This window comes from Miscanthus floridulus, chromosome 17, assembly GCF_019320115.1.
Source record: "Miscanthus floridulus cultivar M001 chromosome 17, ASM1932011v1, whole genome shotgun sequence".
Classification (NCBI taxonomy): domain Eukaryota; kingdom Viridiplantae; phylum Streptophyta; class Magnoliopsida; order Poales; family Poaceae; genus Miscanthus; species Miscanthus floridulus.
The window spans coordinates 56652813-56678053 of record NC_089596.1 but is presented as its reverse complement, the minus strand read 5'-3'; the positions used below and the strand labels follow the sequence as shown (position 1 = coordinate 56678053).

The 25241-nt window shown below is 46.3% G+C and overlaps 1 protein-coding gene across 2 annotated transcripts; it reads left to right on the top strand.

Annotated features, from left to right (window-relative positions):
• The first annotated feature begins 21340 nt into the window (after positions 1 to 21340).
• LOC136516673 (probable WRKY transcription factor 26) lies at positions 21341 to 23577 on the top strand. Of its 2 annotated transcripts, none has more exons than XM_066510138.1 (3): positions 21341 to 21964; positions 22067 to 22560; positions 22686 to 23577. In XM_066510138.1, the coding sequence occupies exons 1-3, from the start codon at positions 21455 to 21457 to the stop codon at positions 23182 to 23184; spliced, it is 1503 nt and encodes a 500-aa protein (XP_066366235.1). In that variant the 5' UTR covers positions 21341 to 21454; the 3' UTR covers positions 23185 to 23577. The 2 variants fall into 2 exon arrangements, with proteins under 2 accessions (XP_066366235.1, XP_066366234.1); XM_066510137.1 differs by having other exon boundaries at positions 22064 to 22560.
• Positions 23578 to 25241: the final 1664 nt, after the last annotated feature.

Sequence of the window (25241 nt, the reverse complement as noted above, 5' to 3'; positions counted from 1 at the left end):
GATCATGATGATGGTGTGACCATGGTGATGATCAAAAGCTCGGACTTGGAAAAGAAGAAAGAGAAAAACAAAAAGCTCAAGGCAAAGGTGAAACTTGATAGGAGCTTTTGTGTTTTGGTGATCAAGACACCAAGTGGGTGTGATCACATTTAGAATAGATAGTCGTACTACTAAGAGGGGTGAAACTCGTTGTGACATGCGGCTATCAAAGTGCCACTAGATATTCTAACTCATTGCATATGCATTTAGATTCTAGTGAGTGCTAACACCCTTGAAAATATTTGTGAAAATATGCTAACACACGTGCATAAGGTGATACACTTGGTGGTTAGCATATTTGATCAAGGGTGACGAAGTTGGTGAAGAAGAATTATTGTTTTGCACTGACCAGACGTTGGTCACATAGTGACCGGACTCAGTGGAGCTTCGTCCGATCAAATTTAGAGGAGTTGGCGCTCTCAGGCTTGGTCTGGCCTGTGACTGGATGTTGCACAGTGAAAGTGACCGGACACGCAGGGCCTGCGTCCGGTCACCTGCTGATGTACGCTGACATGGGCGACTGAGCGATTATAGCGAGGACCTGACGTAGGGGTGCGTCTGGTCGAGCAGAAGCGGACGCGTTTGATCATGTTTTTGGCATTCTAGAATCTCTGTCGACTTGATCTGACGTAGCTCGGCTCAGTGTCAGGAGAAAGGACCGGTGTGTCTAGTCACTAATAGGTGGCGCGTAGGTTTACGTGGACATGACGCAGAGGTGGTGCGTCCGGTCATCGCGCGTGGCGTCCGATCGCCAGTTAAGCCTTTGTGTGGCTAGTTTCGACCATTGGGATCGCACGGTGGATATTCAAAGGCGGAGACGCGTGGCATAGATCCAAGGATCGGACGCTGGGTCCTACATCCGGTCAACCCAACCGGAGTGTCCGATCACCCCGAGGATCAGTGCAATGAGAGCCCAACGACTCTATTTTGAGGGGACACCTATTTAAGTTGTTTGGCCGGCTCTAGCTCACTCTCTTGGCTATTTGCATTGACATAGCAACCTTGTGAGCTTGGTCAAAGATCTCCCACTCATCTCCATCATTGATTCATCATCTTTGTGAGATTAAGAGTGAATCCAAGTGCATTTCTTGAGTGATTGCATCTAGAGGCACTTGGTGATTGTGTTTCATTGTGGGATTCGCTTGTTTCTCTTGGTGGTAGCTGCCACCTAGATGGCTTGGTGCAGTGAGGATCATCGAGCGGAGGAAGGTGCTTGTCTCTGGCTCCGATCATGGTGATTGTAAGGGGTTCTTGACCTTTGTGGCAGAACCGCCTAATCTAATGCCTTCCAGGGGTACTTGTCTTTGACACTAAGTACTCAAGAGAGGACATTAAACTATACAGTTCCATCGAGCACACCCCAAGAGAGAACTCAAAAATCTACATTTTTTCATCAGGATCATAAATGAGAGAATAAAGCTTACAACATTCTTAAGTCATTTCTTACATCACTTTATTACAGTACAGAATATTACCTCAATTTATTATAACAATGGAATATAACAATGTTATCAGAGTTATAGAGGAAGCAAGATTAATTTAATGATATGGTGAAGCATTAACATAGTGGACATTTTTATACAAGGGATGCTAGCATATTTTACATCTTTTCTTATAAAAACCTTTAGTGAGGGTTATAAATAAACACTACAGCCGTGGCAGTAAAGGAATCCTCTGAGCCCACCAAGATGTTTCCACACACAAGAGTCAGCTCTACGTATCCTTCGATCACCTACAACAGGGGGAATAAAACCCTAAGTACTCAATTATACTCAGCAAGACTTACCCGATAGGAGGAAAATAAAAGACTCTAAGGATATGCAAGGTTATCTGGCTTGTGGGTTATTGCATCTGTAGTAAGCATTATTAAACGTGCGTCCTTATAGTCAATTTTATTAGTAGTCATCATTAGTTCATTAACTAACCATTCTATGTAAACACCTATGTTACTTTCAAACAGGTGGTGAGGAATCAGAACCATTCTACCATCTTTCATATTTCAGTTCTTACTACGGTGCTATACCGTAGCCAAGTCGGTACTGTCTCACAGAAAAGGTGATTCGTGAATCAATGTATCCCAACTGTGTACTCTGAAACACACGCCTTGCTTGTACCCCTGGCACAAACAAGACCAACTCATTTTACTCCTGTCGAGAGGTCTAGGTCCCCATCCAAACTTGGACTCTAAGCCCCCACACTTGAGACCCGGTCTCAGTATGGTGCTTAGACCTCCACCTCTTCCTGCCTCCAATCAGTCGGTCTAAAAAGAGCTGGATCCCACGACAAGAGCGTAACGAGCCTTTCTGCTCCCATAAGCAAGTATGTGCTTAGGATAATAAGTCTGTGACCTGACTACCATCCACAACAACGGACGGCCCTCAATCGACATAGGTAGAACCAAGGCAACCGAGTAAGGCTCGGTTGTCTAACCAAGTCCAAATCCAAAGCATAGTCCCACCCAGTCTCCAATTATCCTCCATATATATTCCTTGTGATAGTAATATAATAACAAAAATAATATCTTTCCTATCTCTCGCGAGTGACAGGTAATCACTCGACTTCTATCGGATCCTATAGCATAGCAATGTACACGATCCTGACATACTAGTAGGACTCATATGATAAGAATTTAAATATAAATATATATATATATATATATATATATATATATATATATATATATATATGCAAATGGGGTTTTATTCAACTCCTTAAAACTTAATGCACAAGCATAAAATAAAGTATAGAAAAATAGGGGTTATGCACCGGGGCTTGCCTGGGTAAGATATAACCAAAAGCTAGCATTCCATCATAGTGACACGATCGTCAAGGCACCATCTTTTCCGCTACTTTCAGTCGACTCCATGATCCATCGTTGTTCCTATTATGATATACGTGGATGCAACGCAGAGACGCAATTAATCAACGGTAACCGCAAGACTTAAATATACGATTACGCTCCGCAAGCTAACAAGCTAGATTTAATGACTAACGTACTGGTCTACATATCCACGTCGTCAAGTAAGGCTTTGTCTCCAGAAAAATGTTTTAGTTCTAAAATCCAAAGGTGTTTCGACATTTTATTGATTAAATATATATTTTCCAACTAGGGCTCATTTAGCTACCTTAGCAAACTAATTATTATGGAGCTACAAAATTACAGTGAGCACCTAATAATGTTAGAAATTTACTATGAAAGTTTTAGAGCCAACACTATCACCAATTTATCACAAAAATTCATTCAAGTTTATATCTTAACAATATTAAGCATCTCAAATTAATTAGATCACTTCTAAAAATATTATAAAACTATGTGAACAAAATATACTAGCAGATAGATTATGATTTTAGGAACCTAACAAAATTTGTTTCACAATTTTTGGTTAACTACACAATTTTATATTGAATTTATAAGTTTACCTTAGAAACTAAATTAGAAAATGCTTAGAAAAGGAAAAGGGCTGGTGGCCACCATTCGACCCAGCAGCCCGGCGGCCCACCGTGGCCCAGCAGCCCTCGCGCGTTGGCTATTTTGCAAAAAGGCCACCAAGGCCTACCGTCAGTAACTTTGCAACCAAACCCTCGGATGTTTTCGCCTTTACGATGGGGAGATCCCTAGAAACCCCGCGTGTGCCAGCGCGGCGGTCGACTGCACAAGGCGATTACGCCGGGCAACCTGGGCGGGACACAACGGAAGTAAGGGGCCGACCATCATCTACAGCTAAACGCGCAAGGATGAGTGGCAATTAGGGACTCGGAGGCGCACTGTTGCGGGCTACAGCGGCGAGCGGCTATCCACGGCGACAACGTGACTGTTCCAACAACCTAGAGCGCTAACGGAGGGGAAGCATCAGGATCTCATCATGGATCATGCTGCGGTGACGGTTGAAACCAGGGAGTGCCGAGGTGATATAGCCACGCACGCCCAAAATGTGTGGTGGTGCTCCGAGCGCGGCACCGATGTGTCACTACACTGTCGATGAGCATCCTGGCCAAAGTAGCGCAAGCACCGGATGGAGGGAGTCAAGGCGAGCTCAGGGTGATGATCAATTGAACTGCTACCACTCCTACATGCCTCACCTCCCAACCTACCAGTTCGGCGACGCCCACGACCGACGGCGGGGAGAAACCAAATTTGACCACGACAGACAACGACTAGACTAGGTGAGAATGGGGCACCTAGCTAATTTCCTCTGCTACTCACTAACGTGAGGAATTGGGTTAGGAAGCCTTGAGCTGGTGATTGGAAGAAGGAGGAATGGTGGCTCCGCCCTCAGCGTGGTTGTGGGGAGGTCACATGAGTGAGCTCGAGCGGATTTAGACAAGGTGGCCCTGATTGATGGCAGTTGTACAAGCATACATGCACGGATGATAAGAAAAAAAGATTTGGCACAATGCTTTTGAATTGAAGCGACCCCACTTGAGTAGGGATCTCCCATGGCGGCTAGCGAATCAGGACGAGCAGAGAGGCGCCACCGTCACCCTATGACTGGGTTCAGTGGACCCAGATGTGGTGGCGATGGCACGGCTCATGGTAGTTGAATCGCAAGGCAGGGCGGCTGCCACGTAGACACAACAACAATGGCTGCGGCCTCAGCCTGGCCCATCGTGCAGCTTAGCTGTCAAGATGGCATATGCTCACGGCGACAGCGGACGCACATGATAACCGCACCGCGATGGTGCCTCATAGCACGGCCGCGCAGCGGCTACACCTCCATAGCATAGTGACAGCACATCGGCACAGCGCAGCGGTGCGGCACAGCGCTCGTGAGCACGTGAACCAAGGCACAGCTCAGCTGGCCCAACACAAGGTGATCGTGACCCGCTCGACCAAACACACAGCACAGGCAGCGACGAGACAACCACCGGCAAGGTCACGCATGCAACAGTGCATGCACCCCCACGTGATGTCGCACTCCCAAGCACGGTGACCGCGCACACCGGGCTAGCTAGCCCGAGGTGAGCTCATGCACAAATTTTAAAGCGAAGCAAAGACTGCTAGTTACCTTGATTGAAACTCAACCAATTTCGCTGACCTAGAGCCAACACTGCCAGCCATCTAGCGAAGCAATCGTCATGACCATAGAGCAACCATAGAGGGAGATAAAAGGATGCCAACATGGGCTCATCGCTGGAGTGCCGGTTCATGAATAGAGCGCCAACAACGTGGTTACAACGTGGTCCAATGAAGTTTGGGGAATTTTCAGGGAGCAACGCGACACCCAACGCAACTACGACCTACCCGATGCCCAAGAGCTTACTTAGAAGCAACCAACAATGTAAAGATATAAAGCTAGTGTTTAAACATTTTAATTAGAATTTAAAGGCCAAATGGCATTGTCCACACTCTTTCTGACTTAGAAAAGACAAGGGTTCAAATGGGACTTAACATCCATGAACACTTGTTGCCACAATTTTTAAGAGGTCTATACCTTATTAACTGTGACCAACAAGTATTTCACACAATAGTCCATACCTTATACTAACCCATAGGAGCAAAACATTTAAGCACTCTTTAATTATTTCGCTCAATCTAATTCACCAAAAATGACACTTTAACTACAATTTTGACTTCTTGTTGATTCAACAAAAAGTTCTATTTAAATTTCGGATTCGATTTTTTTTAGCTCCCAAAACACTAGTTAACAATATTTATTTTCTAAAAGTTAAAGTTGCATTTCCATCTACTAAACTTGTACTTCAATTTTTATTTAAGTGCTAAATATAAGTTATGTTTTTATTTTTGTTCATAGAAATTGTTTTTCGTGCCAAACAATTAAAATGACTTATCCCATGTTTCTCGTTAGGATTTTCATTAGCACTTTTACACACCAAGTGAGTTAACTTGGATATTTATTTGAGTCCACAAAAGTGAGTCACATCGGATTCACTTATCATTTCACGTGCGGTATAAATTTTTAAAACCCAAAAACTTGTGAGGCTAATCCCTCTTGGACCTAAATCTCGGTGCTAATCAAGCTCGTAACACCAGGGGTGTTACAATCTTCCCCCCATAAAAGAATCTCATCCCAAGATTCAAAACAAGAATCAGAAAGGAGAAAATGCGATTACACTTCGCAGATCTAAAATTACACGGAAGATTACACGACGCCGAACACTAAACTACACCGGGATTTAGAGATACACAGTTAAGAGCAACCTAGTACAACCAAGGCTTAATCTAGAAATCGAGATAGATGGGGACAATGGAGGGAAACAACAAGAAAATGATTATCCAAAACATGGCGTATGTCCAACAGATCCAGAAACAAGAGACTAAGAACTCAAACATCATGAACCCTAGGACCAAACTAACTAGAGGTGGACTTGAACTTCTTCGATAAAAACTAGATCTCTTCTTCTTCTCGGATTACACAATCACCTCTGACTAGCGACCCTAATTCCACGAACAACGACATGATCTTGTAGCTCTGCTTCGGATTCGAGGGGATGGGGATGAAGGAGGAGATCAAGGGCATCTTATAGCTTGGTGGACGGAGATGGTGGTGTAGCACACAGGAGTGAAGGCGACGTGGATGGAAGACACTGATGGTTTATGAGGTGAGGAAGAGGTCGGCCATGGTGCGCCCCCTGCGCGAGCTTGACTGGAGGAAGGAAAAAGGAGAGGAGAGGGGTTCGCTCGATGAGGGAGGCATGCGGGCGACTATGTCCCCAAAAGAGGAAAATAGGAGGGGTCCGGTATGGGGACGGGGGCGAGGATCGAGAGCTGACAGGATGCTGGGAAAAAGGGAAATGCACAGCACACGAGTATGGTGGATATGGCATAATGTTGTGGTTACACAAGAATAGGGTACTAGTGGACCCTGACACTGACGGCGTCCGTAGGGCATGCGACAATAGTGACCGACGTGCATAACGTGGTTGAACTGGACACACGGCTTGGGACATGATGTCCACTCAGGCTTTTCCAATCACTCCCTACTACCCGAGGCTAACTTTTCCTTGTTGCTCTTCTTTTCCTTCCCTTCCTTGTCCACAATATGCACCAACCTTCTATATGAACTGAGATCGTGACATACATGCTTCCTCAAAAATGACATTCTCTTGGTTACTTTGGGGAACACTATTTCATCAACACGTTGTGGATTTCCTGTTCGAACACCCGAATATTTCCAAGAAGAATATTTTGTATCAAGAGCGGTATGGCGGTGTAACTTGGCAAATGTACTTGGTAAACAACCTTGATACCAGCACGTCCCGAGCAGCATCACCATGTGGTAGCTATTCCATAGGGCCCTCAGTTTCATAGTGGCACCACAAGCTATTAACCAGGAAACTATTATCAACTTACACGCAATGAAGACAGTGGGGTCATAGACCATAGAATCAGAGAAGTATTGCAAGGGAAGATTCAGACAACAAGGGTTCCTTTTGCAACAAGGGACAAGGAATTCAAATCCCATAATGGATTTGATTTAAAGAGATTCAAGTGTTCTGCTAGGACATCCACAATTAGTCGATACAGTGTACTACATTATCCTATCATGGTTGGTCTACTAGCATCTGAATGGTTGCTCTCTTGTAACCCACTTAACATTATCCTTGAAAGCCCTAAGCATGTCTAACGAGACCTAAGGGTAGATGGACGCAATAAACACAGCGAAAAAAATAAAATGCACATTCCAAACATCCTTATGCTAGTACAACATACAGGCACTCACTCTCCTATTGTTGACACATTGTTCACCTTCCTTATGACCAGACGATCTCAACAACTATAGAAAAAATACAATGGAAAGATTACAATACTAGAGGACAGTGATGAAAGGCACCACTAACTACGAGTACATCTTCCCAAGGCAACTAATCTACTTTGTCGGACCACACATCTTCATTCTCAGGCTCGGCGGATTCTTTTACCGCCATGGCTATGGATCTGTCTCCTCTTGGGGCAGTGGCTGAGTGAGGGGAAGTAAGGGCTCTACTTTTGGTACCTCTGAGGGTGGAGGTGCTGGCGTTACTGCAACACCGGTTCTCCATCTTTCCAGCGGGTAGACAGGGATTCCCTCAAAGATCAAGGGATCCTGCCTTTCAGCGGCCAGCATCCAACGCTTGGCCCTAGTGACAAGGTAGGCCTCTCTCAATTGATGGGCATGCCGATCTTCAGCGTCCTTTAGAGCTTCCGACATGGTAGTCTCTCGACTCTCTACGGTTGCAACATTGGCATGTGCTTTAGTGAGCTGCACCTAGAGCATCCTGGAGAAGATCTCGGCTTCCTCGGCTCACCGAAGGCACTTCCTTAGCTCTAAGGCTTGCTAGTCATACTGCTCATCTAGAGCAAGCAGATACATGGTCAAGTCCACCACGATTGGGCTATCTTCTTGCGCATCCTACCCTTGCAAAGCCTCCATGTGAGTCCTCCATACCCGTTGATTCTTTTCCAAAGGTGGAAAGAACCTCATGGGGGGTACGAACGTTGAGCTCTTCATAGATCTAGCAAAGATGCCATAAGGCTTTGCGGGCCACAACTTGGTAGGTGTCGACGAAGCGAAACCCGGTTGTGGTCACATTATAGGCTTCAGTGATATCGGGAAACTCCTCACTCTTTTCCAATATAGATGGTAACTTTACACCGCTCAGTGCCATGCTTTTCATACTCATGGCCCTCATACTCAGGATGATCTTTGACTCTAAGCTTTTGTAGGGTGGCATACAAGATTTGTGGGAAACCCTCAGTGTTTAGGAAGTAACTGCTAACCCTAGCTCTTGCCATCCCTGGTTGGTGATTGCAAGGGAGGATTGAGCGGAAAGCTTGCTCAAAAGGAAAAGCTAGGTGAGTTGGAGTGCACCGAGTGGTGGTACCAATGGCTAGGTCAGGCCCTACTTATAATGGTAGAGCAGTCAGTGGTCCTGGCGCAGTCCACCTTGGTTCCTACGTGGGACCACTACAAATGAATCGACTGAATTTTTCATGCGTTCGAGGCAAGCGATGTCCGAGGCCATTAATGACTAGTACAACTGCAAGGCAAAGGTCCGGTAATAGCGCATAAAGGAGTATGGAGAGACGTGGGTCACGGCAGGTGTGAACCATAGGCAAACATGAGGCATGACACCATAGTTCAGCAGTAATTCCTAAACAAGGGTCGATCAGTCGTGCACAATACGACTCGCATGACATCTATGAAGGGCGCATCTACCAGCAATATGGTCATGACGACTAAGCAGTACCAACGCGATTGACTTAAAGATCGTATACTACGCGAGAGCTAGTCCACCGGAGAAGGCCTAGTAAAACCTATTCCGAATGCTTAACCATAACAATAGTGCTACTTATATATTTCGTAGTTAAAGGCCCTAACTTTTTGCAAAAATAAGTTGTCAAATTTTAGTTTAGAAAAGGATTTTGAAGCTTTATTTCCTCATTTATTCTCTAATACCACCTGTGGCAGAACCACCTAATCTAATGCCTCCTAGGAGTACTTGTCTTCCATTAGACACTAAGTACTCAAGAGAGGACATAAACTATGTAGTTCCATCGAGCACACCCCAAGGAAGAACTCGAAAATCCACATTGTTCCATAAAGCTTATAATATTCTTAAATCATTTCTTACATCACTTTATTACAGTACAGAATATTACCTCAATTTATTATAACAACGGAATATAACAATGTTATTAGAGTTACAGAGGAAGCAAAATTAATGTAATGATATGGTGGAGCATTAACATAGTGGATATTTTTATACAAGAGATGCTAGCAGATTTTACATCTTTTCTTATAAAAACCTTTAGTGAGGGTTATAAATAAACACTATGGTCGTAGCGGGAAAGGAATCCTCTCTAAGTCCACCAGGAGGTTTTTACACACAAGAGTCAGCTCTATGTATCCTTCGATCACCTGCAACAGGGGGAATAAAACCCTGAGGACTCCATTGTACTCAGCAAGACTTACCCAATAGGAGGAAAATAAAAGACTATAAGGATATGCAAGGCTATCTGGCATGTGGATTATTGCATCTATAGGAAGCATTACTAAACATGCGTCCTTATAGTCAATTTTATTAGCAGTCATCATTAGTTCATTAACTAACCATTCTATATAAGCACCTATGCTACTTTCAAGCAGGTGGTGAGCAATAAGAACCATTTTACCATCTTTCATATTCTAGTTCTTACTACAGTGCTAGACCATAGCCAAGTTTGTACTGTCTCAGAGAAATGGCGATTTGTGAATCAATGTATCCTAGCTAGGTACCCCAAAACACATGCCTCGCTTGTACCCCAGGCACAAACAAGACCAACCCATTCCACTCCTAACGACGGGTCCAGGTCCCCATCCAAACTTGGACTTCAAGCCCCCACACTTGAGACCCGGTCTCAGTATGGTGCTTAGACCTCCACCTTTCCCCGCCTCTAATCAGTCGGTTCGGAAAGAGCCAGAACCCACGATAAGAGCGTAACGAGCCTTACCGCTCTCATAAGCAAGTATGTGCTCAGGATAATAAGTCTGTGACTTGACTACCATTCACAGCAACGGACAGTCCTCAATCGATACAGGCAGAACCAATGCAATCCGAGCCTCACTCGGTTGCCTAACCAAGTCCAAATCCAAAGCATAGTCCTGCCCGGTCTCCAATTATCCTCCATATATTCCATGTGATAGTAATATAATAACAATAATAATATCTTTCCTATCTCTCGCGAGTGACAGGTAATCACTCGACTTCTACCGGATCCTATAGCATAGCAATCTATATGATCCTAGCATACTAGTAGGACTCATAGGATAATAATATATATATATATATATATATATATATATATATATATATATATATGTGCAAGTGGGTTTTCAACTTTTCATTCAACTCCTTAAAACTTAATGCACAAGTATAAAATAAAGTGCAGAATAATAGGGGTTATGTACCAGGAGTTGCCTGGGTAAGATATAACCAAAAGCTAGCATTCCATCATAGTGACACGATCATCAAGGCACCATCTTTTCTGCTACTTTTGTCGACTCCATGATCCATCGTTGTTTCTATTATGATATACGTGGATGCAACGCAGAGACACAATTAATCAACGGTAACCGCAGCTCTTAAATATACGATTACGCTCCGCAAGCTAACGAGCTAGATTTAATGACTAACGTATTGGTCTATGTATCCATGTTGTCAAGTAAGGCTTTGTCTCTAGAAAAATGCTTTAGTTCTAAAATCCCAAGGTGTTTCGGCATTTTATTGATTAAATATATATTTTCGAACTAGGGCTCATTTAGCTACCTTAGCAAACTAATTATTATGGAGCTACAAAAATTACAGTGAGCACCTAATAATGTTAGGAATTTATTGTGAAAGTTTTAGAGCCAACATATCACAAAAATTACTTCAAGTTTATATCTTAACAATATTAAGCATCTCAAATTAATTAGATCACTTCTAAAAATATTATAAAACTATGTGAACAAAATATACTAGCAGGTAGATCATGATTTTAGGAACCTAACAAAATTTGTTTCATAATTTTTGATTGGCTACATAATTTTATATTGAATTTACAAGTTTACCTTAGAAACTAAATTAGAAAATGCTTAGAAAAGAAAAAGGGCCGATGGCCACCATTCGGCCCAGCAGCCCGGTGGCCCAGCGCGGTGTGGCTGCACGTGCGTCGTGGTGGCCCAGCACAGCTAGAGGGGGGTGAATAGCCTATTTAAAAATCTATAAACCAACTAGAGCAATTTGATTAGTATGACAAATAATGAAAAACAAACTTACTCTAGCTCTGTAAGGGTTGCAAGCCACCTATCCAACAATTCTGATTACTATGATCACTATACACATAATTTACTAAGTCACTACTCACTAAGAGCTCTCACACTTGCTACACTAAAGAGCTCCACTAGATGAACTTAAGCTACAAAGCAAACTCTTAATTCTAGCTACACTAAAGAGCTTGCTACAACTAGTTTATGGGAATGTAAATGAGTAAGTAAGGTGATTATACCACCGTGGAGAGGAGTAAACCAGTCACCGGAAGAATACCAAAGGGTAAGAGATAACCAATGTTTTTCTTCCGAGGTTCACGTGCTTGCCGGCACGCTAGTCCCTATTCTGTCGACCAACACTTGGTGGTTCGGTGGCTAAGAGGTGTTGTATGAACCTCATCCACACAATTGGACACCGCAAGAACCTACCAACAAGTGAGGTAACTCAATGACATGAGCAATCCACCAGAGTTACCTTTCGGTGCTCCATCGGGAAAGGCACAAGAACCCTCACAATCACCGTGATCAGAGCTGAAGACAATCACCAACCTCCAGTCGATGATCCTCGCTGCTTCAAGCCGTCTAGGTGGTGGCAACCACCAAGAGTAACAAGTGAATCCTATAGCGAAACACGAACACTAAGTGCCTCTAGATGCAATCACTCAAGCAATGCACTTGGATTCTCTCCCAATCTCACAAAGATGTTGAATCAATGATGGAGATGAGTGGGAGGGCTTTGGCTAAGCTCACAAGATTGCTATGTCAATGCAAATGGCCAAGAGGGTGAGCTTGATCCGACCATAGGGATTAAATAGAGAGCCCCCACAAATAGAGCCATTGGGCTCATAGAGCATCCCACTACGCACCGACCGGATGCGCAGGTCGGGGCGACCGGATGCACACCTCCTAGCGTTCGGTCACACGATGCACGCCACATGGCCCCTCGGTTTCACCTTGTCCACATGATCTAAAAGGCTAGTTAGCTTCGCGCCATGTGTTAAGTTGTGACCGGATGCGCTACTCAAAGTGACCAGACGCTCCACCACTGGAGTCCGGTCATTTCCAGTAAGGTTCTAGAGATGGTTTTTCATGATTGTACACGTCCGGTCATGTTCGACTGGACTCGCCCAGCGTCCAATCACTCACCCTCTTCTTTGTATGCCACCACATCAGCAGGACTGGATGTTGAACAATGTTCAGTCAAAGTCTGGTCACCTACGTCCGGTCACAGGCCGAGAGTACCACCTTCTTTTATAATTGATCGGACGCTGGAACCCCGAGTCTGATCACTTCGAACTCAGTGTCTGGTCACTGTTTGATAGTGAAAAATACCTCCTTCGATTCGCCAACTTTTCCACCCTTGCTCAAATGTGCCAACCACCAAGTGTATCACCTTGTGCACATGTGTTAGCATTTTTCACAAACATTTTCATGGGTGTTAGCTTTCCACTAAATCCTAAATGCATATACAATGAGTTAGACAATCTAGTGGCACTTTGATAACTGCATTTCGATATGAGTTTCACTCCTCTTAATAGTACGACTATCAATCCTAAATGTGATCACACTCGCTAAGTGTATCGATCACTAAACCGAAAAGCTACTATAAATTTCACCTTTGCCTTGAGCTTTTTGTTTTTCTCTTTCTTCTTTTCCCAGTCCAAACACTTGATCATTACCATGGCATCACCATCATCATATCATGATCTTCATTTGCTTCACCACTTGGAATGTGCCACCTATCTCATAATCACTTTGATAAACTAGGTTAGCACTTAGGGTTTCATCAATTCACCAAAACTAAACTAGAGCTTTCATGGGGGCACCCACGTGTGTTGGCTATCTTGTAGAAATGCCCCTGAGCTTTCAGAGATTAATACGACTACTATATGCACTATTCCTACTATCAGTAACTTTGCAACCAAACCCTCGGATGTTTTCGCCTTTACGACGGGGAGATCCCTAGAAACCCCGCGCGTGCCGGCACGACGACCGACGGCACAAGGCGGTTACGTCAAGCAACCTAGGTGGGATACGACAGAAGTAAGGGGCCGACCATCATCTATAGCTAAATGTGCAAGGATGGGTGGCAGTTAGGGACTCAGAGGCGCATTGTCATGGGCTACAGCGATGAGCGGCTATCCGCGGTGACAACGCGATTGTTCCAACAACCTAGAGCGCTAACAGAGGGGTAGAGACGGCGGGGAAGCATCAGGATCTCACCGAGGACCGTGCTGCGGTGATGGTTGAAACTAGGGAGTGCCGAGGTGATCTAGCCACGTGCGCCCAAAACGTGTGGTGGCACTCCGAGCGTGGCACTAATGCGTCACTACACCGTCGATGAGCATCCTAGCCAAAGTAGCGCAAGCACCGGATGGAGGGAGTCAAGGCGAGCTTGGGATTACGAGCAATTGAACTGCTACCACTCCTACATGCCTCACCTCCCAACCTACCAGTTCGACGGCGCCCATGACCAGCGGTGGGAAGAAACCAAATTCAACCATGACAGACAACAACTGGACTCTGTGAGAATGGGGCACCTAGCTAATTTCCTCTGCTACTCGCTGACATGAGGAATTGGACTAGGAAGTCTTGAGCTGGTGATTGGAAGAAGGGGGGAAAGATGGCTCCGCGCTCAGCGCGGTTGTGGGGACGTCACATGAGTGAGCTCGAATGGATTAAGACAAGGCGGCCCCAATTGATGACAGCAGTATGAGCATACGTGCACGAATGATGAGACCAAAGATTTGGCATGATGCTCTTGAATTGGAGCGGCCCCACTCTAGCAGGATCTACCATGGCGGCTAGCGAGTTAGGGCGAGTAGAGAGGCGTCACCGTAACCCCATGACTGGGGTCGGTTGACCTAGACACAGCGGCGGCGGCATGACTCATGGTAGTTGAATCGTAGGAAAGGGTGGCTACCACGTAGACACAACAATAATGGTCGTGGCCTCAGCCCGGACCCACGCGTGGCTCAGCTGTCAAGATGGCGTATGCTCGCGGCGACAGCGGGCGCACGTGATAACCACACCTTGACGGTGCCTCGCAGCGCGGTCACGCAGCGGCTACACCGATGTAGCACAGTGGCAGCACATCGGCACAGCGCAGTGGTGCAGTGCAGTGCTCATGAGCACATGGACCAAGGCACAGCTTGGCCGGCCCGACACGAGGTGGCCACGACCCGCTCGGCCTAACGCACAGCACGGGCGGCGACGAGACAGCCGCCAGCAAGGTCACATGCGGTGCGCGTGTGCAATAGTGTGTGCACCCCCCCGCGCGACGCTGAACTCCCGAGCACGGTGACCACGCACACCAAACCAGCTAGCCCAAGGTGAGGTCGTGCATGAATTTTAAAGCGAAGCAAAGACTGCTGGTTACCACGATTGAAACTCAACCAATTTCGCTGACCCAGAGCCAACATTGTCAGCCATCTAGCGAAGCAATCGTCACGACCATAGAGCAACCATAAAGCTAGATAAAAGGATGCCAACATGGGCTCGTCACTGGAGTGCCAGTTCATGAACAGAGCACCAACAACGTGGTTATAGCGTGTTCCAACAAAGTTTGGGGATTTTTTCAGGGAGCCACGCGGCACCCAACGCAACTATGATCTACCCCATGCCCAAGAGCTTACTTAGAAGCAACCAACAATGTAATGATACAAAGCTAGTGTTTAAACATTTTAGTTAGAATTTAAACGCCAAATAGCATTGTCCACACTCTTTCTGACTTAGAAAAGACAAGGGTTCAAATGGGACTTAACATCCATGAACACTTGTTGCCACAATTTTTAAGAGCTCTATACCTTATTATACCTTATTAACTGTGACCAACAAGTATTTCACACAATAGTCCATACCTTATACTAACTCATAGGAGCAAATCATTTAAGCACTCTTTAATTATTTCGCTCAATCTAATTCGCCAAAAATGACACTTTAACTACAATTTTGACTTATTGCCGATTCAACGAAAAGTTCTATTTAAATTTTAGATTCGATTTTTTTGAGCTCCCAAAATACTAGTTAACAATATTTTTTTCTAAAAGTTAAAGTTGCATTTTCATCTACTAAACTTGTACTTCAATTTTTATTTAAGTGCTAAATACAAGTTATGTTTTATTTTTGTTCATAGAAATTATTTTTTGTGCCAAACAATTAAAATGACTTATCCCATGTTTCTCGGGCGCCTAGCTCAAACGGTTAGGTGACCCAGCGGCACTCCTCAGGTCCTGGGTTCGACTCCCCGTGGGAGCGGATTTTAGGCTGAGGTTAAAAAAATCCCCTCGCCCGTCCCCATGTGCCAAAGCGCAGTGGAAGGCTTTGGCCCGGTTCTCACAGGGTTACGGCACCTCCTGCGTCAGGATGGGGGCGGGGGTTCGGGGGTTTTCTCGATCTGTGTGAGAAGATCTTCTTCTTAACGGAAAACCTAGGGCCGTCATAGCCCCCCGTAGGTCGAGTTTTTTTTATGCACCAAGTGAGTTAACTTGGATATTTATTTGAGTCCACAAAAGTGAGTCACATAGGATTCACTTATCATTTCACGTGCGGTATAAATTTTTAAAACCTAAAAACTTGTTAGGCTAATCCCTCTCGGACCTAAATCTCGGTGTTAAGCAAGCTCGTAACACCAGGGGTGTTACACCTTTTCTCAGCGGAGAGCCAAAAGGTACTCTAGTGGATTGCTCATGGGTTGTGTGATCCTTATCTTGTGTTGGTTGTGCGGCACCCAATTGCGGGTTAGGCGTGTGATGCCTATTAGCGCGTGAACCTCTAAGTGAGTGAATTGCCACAACAGAGACTAGCTTGCCGACAAGCAAGTGAACCTCGGTGAAAAATCATGTGTCATCATTGTCCTGAGGATTTCGTTGGTATTCATTGTGATTCATTGATTGTCGCTTGCCACATCGGTATATCTACACTACCTCACTCTTGTACTTACATTCTTAGCGTAGCTAAGCTCTTTAGTGTATTTAGTTTTGAGAGCTAGCTTGTGTTTTGTCTAGTGGTTAGTAAGGCTCTTTAATTAGTCTTTGAGAGCTCATTAATTTAGTGGTAGTGACATAGCTTCTTGTGTGTGAATTAGAGATTATAGCAATTAGAATTATGGTAGGTGGCTTGTATTTTTAGTAGGCTAGCGTAACATTCACTTCGCCTCTTAATTGTCTAACCACTTTTGCTTAGTGTTGTTGTAGAATTTTTATAGGCTATTCACCCCCCTCTAGCCATTAGGACCTTTCAATGAAGGATGCAATTGGCCCAGCCAGTAGCCAGGAATCAGACCAGAACCGGGCTGAGGTTCCATCGCCCAGTTCGATCACGACGGACGAGTTGAACATGGCGCTTACAAGTTTCTCTAGCTTGGAAGGAAGCTTTGTCCATGGTGGTGTGTCAGCAGCCCCCTTTTGCCATTCCCAATGGACCCTAGCGACCTCAAAGGTGAGAGCCCCCGCTTGCCCCCTGTAGGCCTCAGAGGAAGCGAGCAAGCAAAGGCGCGGTGACCCTCGCACCTGCAGTTGAAGAACCGCGCCGGGAAGATACAGTCCACCTTGACATGGTTGTTCGCCAAATAGTTGAAGCATAGACCCACAAAGCACCGGGGGAACAGACCGCGCCTGCTTGGGTAGCAAGCGATGGGGCTAACAACGATGACTACGCACCTGGTAGAAACCGTCAGCATCTAGGTCCTCAAATGCGCGAGCAGGATGCACCATAGAGAAGGCATGGCGACGCGGAGAGGCGACACCTAGAGCAGGGTCCAACTAGGGATGGGAGCATCTAGTCGCTGCCATGAAACCCTCGAAGCTCTACCGACAACAATAATGGCGATGCGCATGGCAGTGGCGCCCACCTACCTCCGCGACAGCCTTACCCTTCCCTAGCGGCGGCGGCGAGGGGGGCTCGGAGTTGGAGTAGTCCTCCGAGTTGCTAAAGGACACCCTCTCCCCGTGGTCGCAGCCGAGGAAGGAAGCAGAGGGGCTCCCGAAGAAGGGGCCACATCCGGGTTGAGGCCCGGTGACCCCGCTCCAAGGGACCACGGCGAAGGGAGCTCTTCGTCAGCTTCATCCACCCAGGAATGACATGAGGGAGAGCCGTTCTCCATCAGGGGTGCGAAGCAGGCCCAGGGCGAGATGGTATGGTGGACGCTGGGCCAGAGCGGCCGCCCGCTGCCGGCAGTTGGGTGGGTGGATGCCGGGGCCGGGGTGGCCACCGACGGCTGCGGACGGTGGGTGGACGCCGGGGCCAGAGTGGCCACCGGCGGTTGGGCATTGGCAGAGCCTAGCACCTCAGCTTAGGATGCATCCTCCACGTCTCCTTATGGTTATATCTATATCTAATATTAAAAAGCTAAAATTTCATCATATAGTGTTTCATCCAGCTCCCCCTATCTATTTGAACAGTAGAAATTTTTTTCGTCCTGTTTTTACTTTACTTACCAAACTGCACTCACCCTCCATATCTTGTATGTGATCCGGCTCATGATCCGCAATCATACAAGTTAGAACAATACGTGCCTAACGATGATCGATATGGAGTCTGATTGGAAGACATATTGAGTCATGCTCTTTGTGTCTCATATAATCCGGACTCATTACCCGTGATCATACAAGTTAGAACAATTCGCACCTAGTGATTCGAAGACGTATTGAGTTGTGTCCTCTGTATCGTCTTGTATATGACCCAGACTCCTGATCCGTTCATACGAGTTAGAATAACTCGCGTCTATCAATGTTACAGAGTTCGATTCCTATACTAAGTGAGTTTCGTTGCAACATACGAACACATTTCCTAGTAAATATAAAAGCTGATGGTCAATTGAGCGCATACAATGGAATTTATTAATTTATTATTATCTTTTAGCATGTTTTTTCATCACCAAATCCTATTATGCTTTTTGTCCTTTGTTTTTCAACAATGACAAAACCCTAGAGCAATCAAGATGGCTAGAGCAGCCCATAACTACCGCACGTCTTGACAGAGTCCCTTCTGGAGATGTGGGGTTTCGGATCTCAAGAGACCTTGTGGACGTATACATCTATACCGCGCTTCCGACGAGACTCCTCCTCCGACATATTCTGTATATTGCCTAGGGCAAAAGGTGACAAATTCATGTGGAAACAATGTTCAAATATTATTCCTGATTTGCTAATAGTTTACTTGATTTGAACATGCATATCTCACATGAGGTTTTTAAAATTGTTTCATGGTGTTATCCAGATCTCTAAACTCCTAGATTGTAAACTAGGTCACCAAACACGTCAACAGGTGCCACTTGGAGTCAAAGCATGCTTCTTAGTTAGATTTTAAGCTTGATTGGCACAACTAACAAGTAAGGGTGGGCATCAGTTCGGTTCCTCGGTTACTGATGAAATTCGGTTCCTAGAAAATGGGAACCGATTGGTTCCAAAAACTTTTAGGAACCGATCATTTTGGTTCTTGGTTATTTTGGTTCGGTTTCGGTTCTAACTGAACTAACCTAATTTTTTAGCACAGGTTAATACAACCAAAAAAATATAGGTTTTAAAGCAAATTTACATAACACTACCTCTCTTTTAGATAATAAAATTGATAAGAGAACAATAGCAATATAATAACACAAATACATATATATATTCAATACGAGACGTCACAAATAAATTGAACATAATCTTATAAAATACAAGTAAGTGAATTACAATTCATGCATTTTAGTTCTTTTCGGTTAATTCGGTTACCTGAGAGTAGGAACCGAAATTTGCTCGGTTCTTTCGGTTCCTCGCAAGTTGGAACCGAATAAGGAACCGATTTTTTCGGTTCCAATTATTTCGGTTCGGTTTTTTATTCTCGGTTAAAAATGCCCAGGCTTACTAACAAGTACTCCCTCATTCCAAATTAGAAGTCAATCTGGCTTTTGTAGATACATAGTTCTAAACATAACACGTATTTAAGTGCATAGCAAAAGCTAAGTATTTATAAAATACAAAATGACTTATAATTCGGAATATCGTGACTATAATTAGGGATCATTGGCATAGTGCCCTTTATCCTATGAGTAGTATCAAAGTTAATGGAGGACATTGCTGCCCACAATGTTCTTTGCTTCTTTTTGGAAAATGCAGCATAAACACAAACTCTGGTATCACACAAACATACTTACCCTTATGAATATATTCACAAATGCCCTAGCTACCCTTAGAGCATGTCCGAGACGCCATGTGACACATTTATCTGATAAAATCATCGCAAGCGTCACATTATCGCATCACACGTTGTCTTCCACTATCGTAAACGATCGCATCACACGTTCGCTTGCTCGTAAACGATCGTAAATTTCCAGCCGGGAACAGTGTTTTTCTCTCACACCAAAACAGCCAGCAGTAAATAATCCACGATCGTTTACGGCCTCCCGAACAGGCTGAAAAAAAATTAAGAGATGAGAACACTTGTCTTGATTAGAGTCCCGAATGTGGATGGAAAGGTTTCAATAGCTAACCGATTATATGACACTTCATATTGCAACTGACGAAATTAAAAAATCCACCTAGGAAATACATGATTGGAGGTTGAAACACTGCTGATGCAGCAACAGTTTATAGCAAAACAAGGTTTATTAGCAATTTGCAAATCCAATGGAACATGATTTTGTGTCTTTAGTAGAGATACAAATTCTCATAAAAATATTTTAGATCTAGATTCTCTGTTGGAAGAATAGTCTATGAGATTGTTTGGTTGTTAGGTTAAGTTATGATTTAAAATATTTTTTTTAATTAAAGATACATATAAATGAAAATATAGTTAAAATTTTCAATTTTTTAGGAACAATAACTTAATATAACATATTTTAAATTGTGTGACATTAAATAAAAATATGATTGCTAGTACGTACAGTGGAAAGCTTAAAAACGAAATCAGACAAAATTACTAGGCGGCCATTTCTAGTTCCTATGCAGAAAAAAAACAGAATCGATTCGAAGAATTCGTCATTAGTGAAACGTTTCTCTCCCTATACCTGTTTGGCAGTGATTCACGCTAGAATCAACCACTCGAAGCTGCTAAATGCGCACTATTATACTAGCATAGTAAGAGAAAAGAAAAGCACATTTTTGTCCCACTTCACCAGCATGCCCACTGAATTCAAAAAAAAAAAAAAGCATGCCCACTGGGGTCCCAGTGTCCCACTCGTCCGACTCCGATCCATCCATTCCTGCCGCTAAAACCAAGCCCTTTGCTTGCCTACCCGTGGGGACACGCCACGAGCGAGAGGGGAGACGGACGCGACTCACATCCCCGCGGACGGGCCCCCACACGGCCTCTCCTTCCCGGAACCCCCACGTCGCCGCCTCGTCGGACCGGTCAAACCGCACGAGCTTTGACGCACACACACCCTCTGCGTCAAACCCCTGCCTTCCAAGAAGCATCCCGTTTCAAACACGTTCGCCTTCAGCCTCTGAACTTCACTGACACTCCGGTCCCACCTGCTTCCGTCCCCATCTGTAAGTGACGCCATTGCTTAATGAAGCGCCCCCAGCGGGCCGCTGCCGGCGCTTTACCGCGCCACTACCGACCGCTACTTAAACGGCAGCCCAACCACCGAGCAACCACTCCCGTCCGCCTCCCGTCCTCACACACCCCATCTCTGATCTCCCCCTCTCGTCTCGTCTCCTCCTCTTTCTGCTCGGCTGCTCTGCTCTGCGTGGTCGCTCGCCATGGCGTCCTCGACGAGGAGCTTGGAGCACGGGGGGTTCACGTTCACGCCGCCGCCCTTCATCACCTCGTTCACGGAGCTGCTCTCCGGGGCAGGGGACATGCTAGGAGCCGGCGGCGCCGATCAGGAGCGGTCGCCGAGGGGGCTGTTCCACCGCGGTGCCAGGGGCGGCGTGCCCAAGTTCAAGTCCGCGCAGCCGCCCAGCCTGCCCATCTCGCCGCCGCCGATGTCGCCGTCCTACTACTTCGCCATCCCGGCCGGGCTCAGCCCCGCCGAGCTGCTCGACTCGCCCGTCCTGCTCCACTCTTCCGCTAACATCTTGGCGTCTCCCACCACCGGCGCCATCCCGGCGCAGAGGTTCGACTGGAAGCAGGCCGCCGATCTGATCGCGTCTCAGTCTCAGCAACACGACACCCGGGCTGCCGCCATCGGCGGCTTCAGTGACTTCTCCTTCCACACGGCCACCTCCAACGCCATGCCCGCGCACACGACGTCCTTCCCATCCTTCAAGGTAGGAATTGCATGCTTGTTACTAGCACAAGCTAATAAGCTACAAATATGTAGCACGAGGCCAGTAGCTGAGAGTCTCAATCTGTGTGTGGTCGTGCAGCAGGAACAGCAGCAGCAGCAAGTCGAAGCCGCAGCGACCAATAAGAGCGCCGTCGTCGCGTCGAGCAACAAGGCGGCGAGCAGCGGTGGCGGGAACAGCAACACCAAGCTGGAGGACGGTTACAACTGGCGCAAGTACGGGCAGAAGCAGGTGAAGGGGAGCGAGAACCCGCGCAGCTACTACAAGTGCACGTACCACAGCTGCTCCATGAAGAAGAAGGTGGAGCGCTCCCTGGCCGACGGCCGCATCACGCAGATCGTGTACAAGGGCGCGCACAACCACCCCAAGCCGCTGTCCACGCGCCGCAACTCCTCCGGCGGCGCCGTGGCGGCGGAGGAGCAGCAGGCCACCGCCAACAGCCTCTCCGCCGCGACGGCGGGGTGCGGGCCGGAGCACTCCGGCGCCACCGCTGAGAACTCGTCCGTCACCTTCGGCGACGACGAGGCGGAGAACGCGTCGCAGCGGAGCGACGGCGACCAGCCCGACGCAAAGCGCTGGTACGTAGTAATCTAATCCCCAGATTCATTCGTTACTCATCATTCATTCACAAGTTGAGCCGTATTAATTTTCTTGTGTTCGTTCGTGGAACTCATCATATACATGTATACATCTGCTTGATCAGGAAGGAGGATGGTGAGAACGAGGGCAGCTCTGGCGGCGCCGGCGGCAAGCCGGTTCGCGAGCCCCGGCTGGTGGTGCAGACGCTGAGCGAGATCGACATCCTGGACGACGGGTTCCGGTGGCGCAAGTACGGGCAGAAGGTGGTGAAGGGGAACCCGAACCCGCGGAGCTACTACAAGTGCACCACGGTGGGGTGCCCCGTGCGGAAGCACGTGGAGCGCGCGTCCCACGACACCCGCGCCGTGATCACCACGTACGAGGGCAAGCACAACCACGACGTGCCCGTGGGCCGCGGCGCCTCAAGCCGGGCGGCGGCGGCGGCGGCGCCGACGGGCTCCGGAGCCTTGATGGCCGCCGCCGGCCAGCTGGGCCATCAGCAGCAGCAGCAGCAGCAGTCCTACACCCTGGAGATGCTGAGCAGCGGAGCATACGGCGGCGGCGGCTACGCGGCCAAGGACGAGCCGCGGGACGACCTGTTCGTCGACTCGCTCCTCTGCTAGTGCTGCTAGCGTGGGGAATGCGGAGTCGCGGTCCACCAATCTCGGCGCGGCGGCGTCTGTAGCCAGCCTGGTGTACGTGTACGGCGGGTGTACGTGTACGGCCGTGGACGTACACGCTCGCCTTCGCACTCAGATACGTACAGAATACACACACAACACGCTGTATACACTGGGTCTTAGTAAGTGTTTTTAGCTTAGATACTAGGAATGGAAATTTGTTGATTCGTTGGAGGCCTTTCTGCCACGCGCCCACGGTGCCCATGCGTCTCGTATACTCGTACGGTTCTGTGTCTTTCGTAGCGACGGTGCCGCTGCCGCCGGTGTGGAAAAGCCATATACTCCGTATCATATATAGTGTTTTTTTATGACATGTGGCTACCATGCATTTGGTTTGATTTTGGCTCCGTTCGTTTTGACTATTTCAACCATACTTTTCAGGGAACGGAATAAACAGTGTTTTCTCTCCCAATGAATCAACGTAAGCCAAATTTCACGGGTCTTTATATATGTGACGTGAGAGGTGACGTATGCTGCTATTTGCTGGGCCGGGAAAGCTAGCTCAGCTGCTCATCCTTATCGCAATGAGCAGTGCAATAATCTATCTTTTTGAGCAATTTTGCAATAATCTATCTAATCTAGTAGGAGTACTAGAGCAGTAGTTGCATCGCATCGGGCACATTCGCTGAACCAGGTGGAGCTGGCACGTTTGCCTCAACTTGTGTATCAAGAAGGCGACGTGCGCATCATCGCGTCTCCTCTCACCTTTTCGGAGGCTTGCTGATGAATCCATCACGCTAATCAATACGGACGGTCGTGCTCCTACAAAATGAACACAGTTTGCGGGCTGATTGATTGATTGATTGCGTTGCCGCCTAACTGAACTCTTTTTATAATAAACTTACTTATTTGTACAGTATGTGGGGTATGCTAGCCTTAAGTGGAGACACGATCTCATGCCCTGCGTACCATGATTGGGCCGGCCTATAACTGGATTTGCCGACCTCCCAGCTCCATCTGTAGCATCTTCTTACCTGGACGATGCACAACCGACAAATCATCGCGTTCTGACACTAGATTTTTGCTCAAAAGAGCATCGGTTAAGGTTTTTTTATGGCCAACAAGTACGGCAGCCGCAGAGCGCGCACAAAGTTTTGGCTGGGGCAAAAATTACTCTGTTCCAGCGACGGCTAGGGGCGCGTGGGCTCAACGCTCATCAGCGGCGGCTAGGGTTCGTCGCCAATCATGGGGCGCCGGACGCAAAATTTAATGGACGACAAGGCGAGACATGCACAAGAGATACCTATCGAGAGGGGATGAGGAATAAACCATTCTAGAAGAGATGGTGTATTATGATTCATGAGCCAATTCCTCAATTATTTTGGTAAAATAACTTCATTTCTCACACCGTGATTTTTGTATGCTTACCTAGTTATCCTGATTGTAAATTTTGTGTGCTTCATAAATATGTTAGAAAAAGGTACCAATTGTTAGTGTTTTTTTCACTGACTATAATTATAGGGTACTCTCTCCGTCTCAAAGTAAGTGTCATTCTCGCTTCCTTAGGAGTCAACTTTTTTTAACTTTGACCGAATATATATAAGAAATTATTAAAATTTATAGTACATTATTAGTACCATTAGATAGATCATTGAATCTATTTTTATAATAAACTTATTTAGAGATATAAATGTTTATAATATTTTTCTATAAATCTAGTCAAACTTAAGAATGTTTGACCGGCATGGAACCCAAAACGTCAGTTATGTTGGGATGGAGGGAGTTTGTTACATGTAACGGATCTAGAAGGTACTCCATATAGGACACATACATTAAACTGGTTAGGTAGGGATGTCCTAAGCCTAGTGTACTATAGTATTTATATTGTTTGTGTGTTATATATGATGGTATGCTTTAGGAGAGACAAAGCCAAAAATGTGATCCCCCCCCCCCCCCCCCCCCCCCCCCCCTCGGCCCCCCCTCGGCACACTAGAAAAATTTCAATATAAACTATACAAACTTAGCTGGATTTTGGGCCCTCCTCGCCCCCTCCCTTTGCC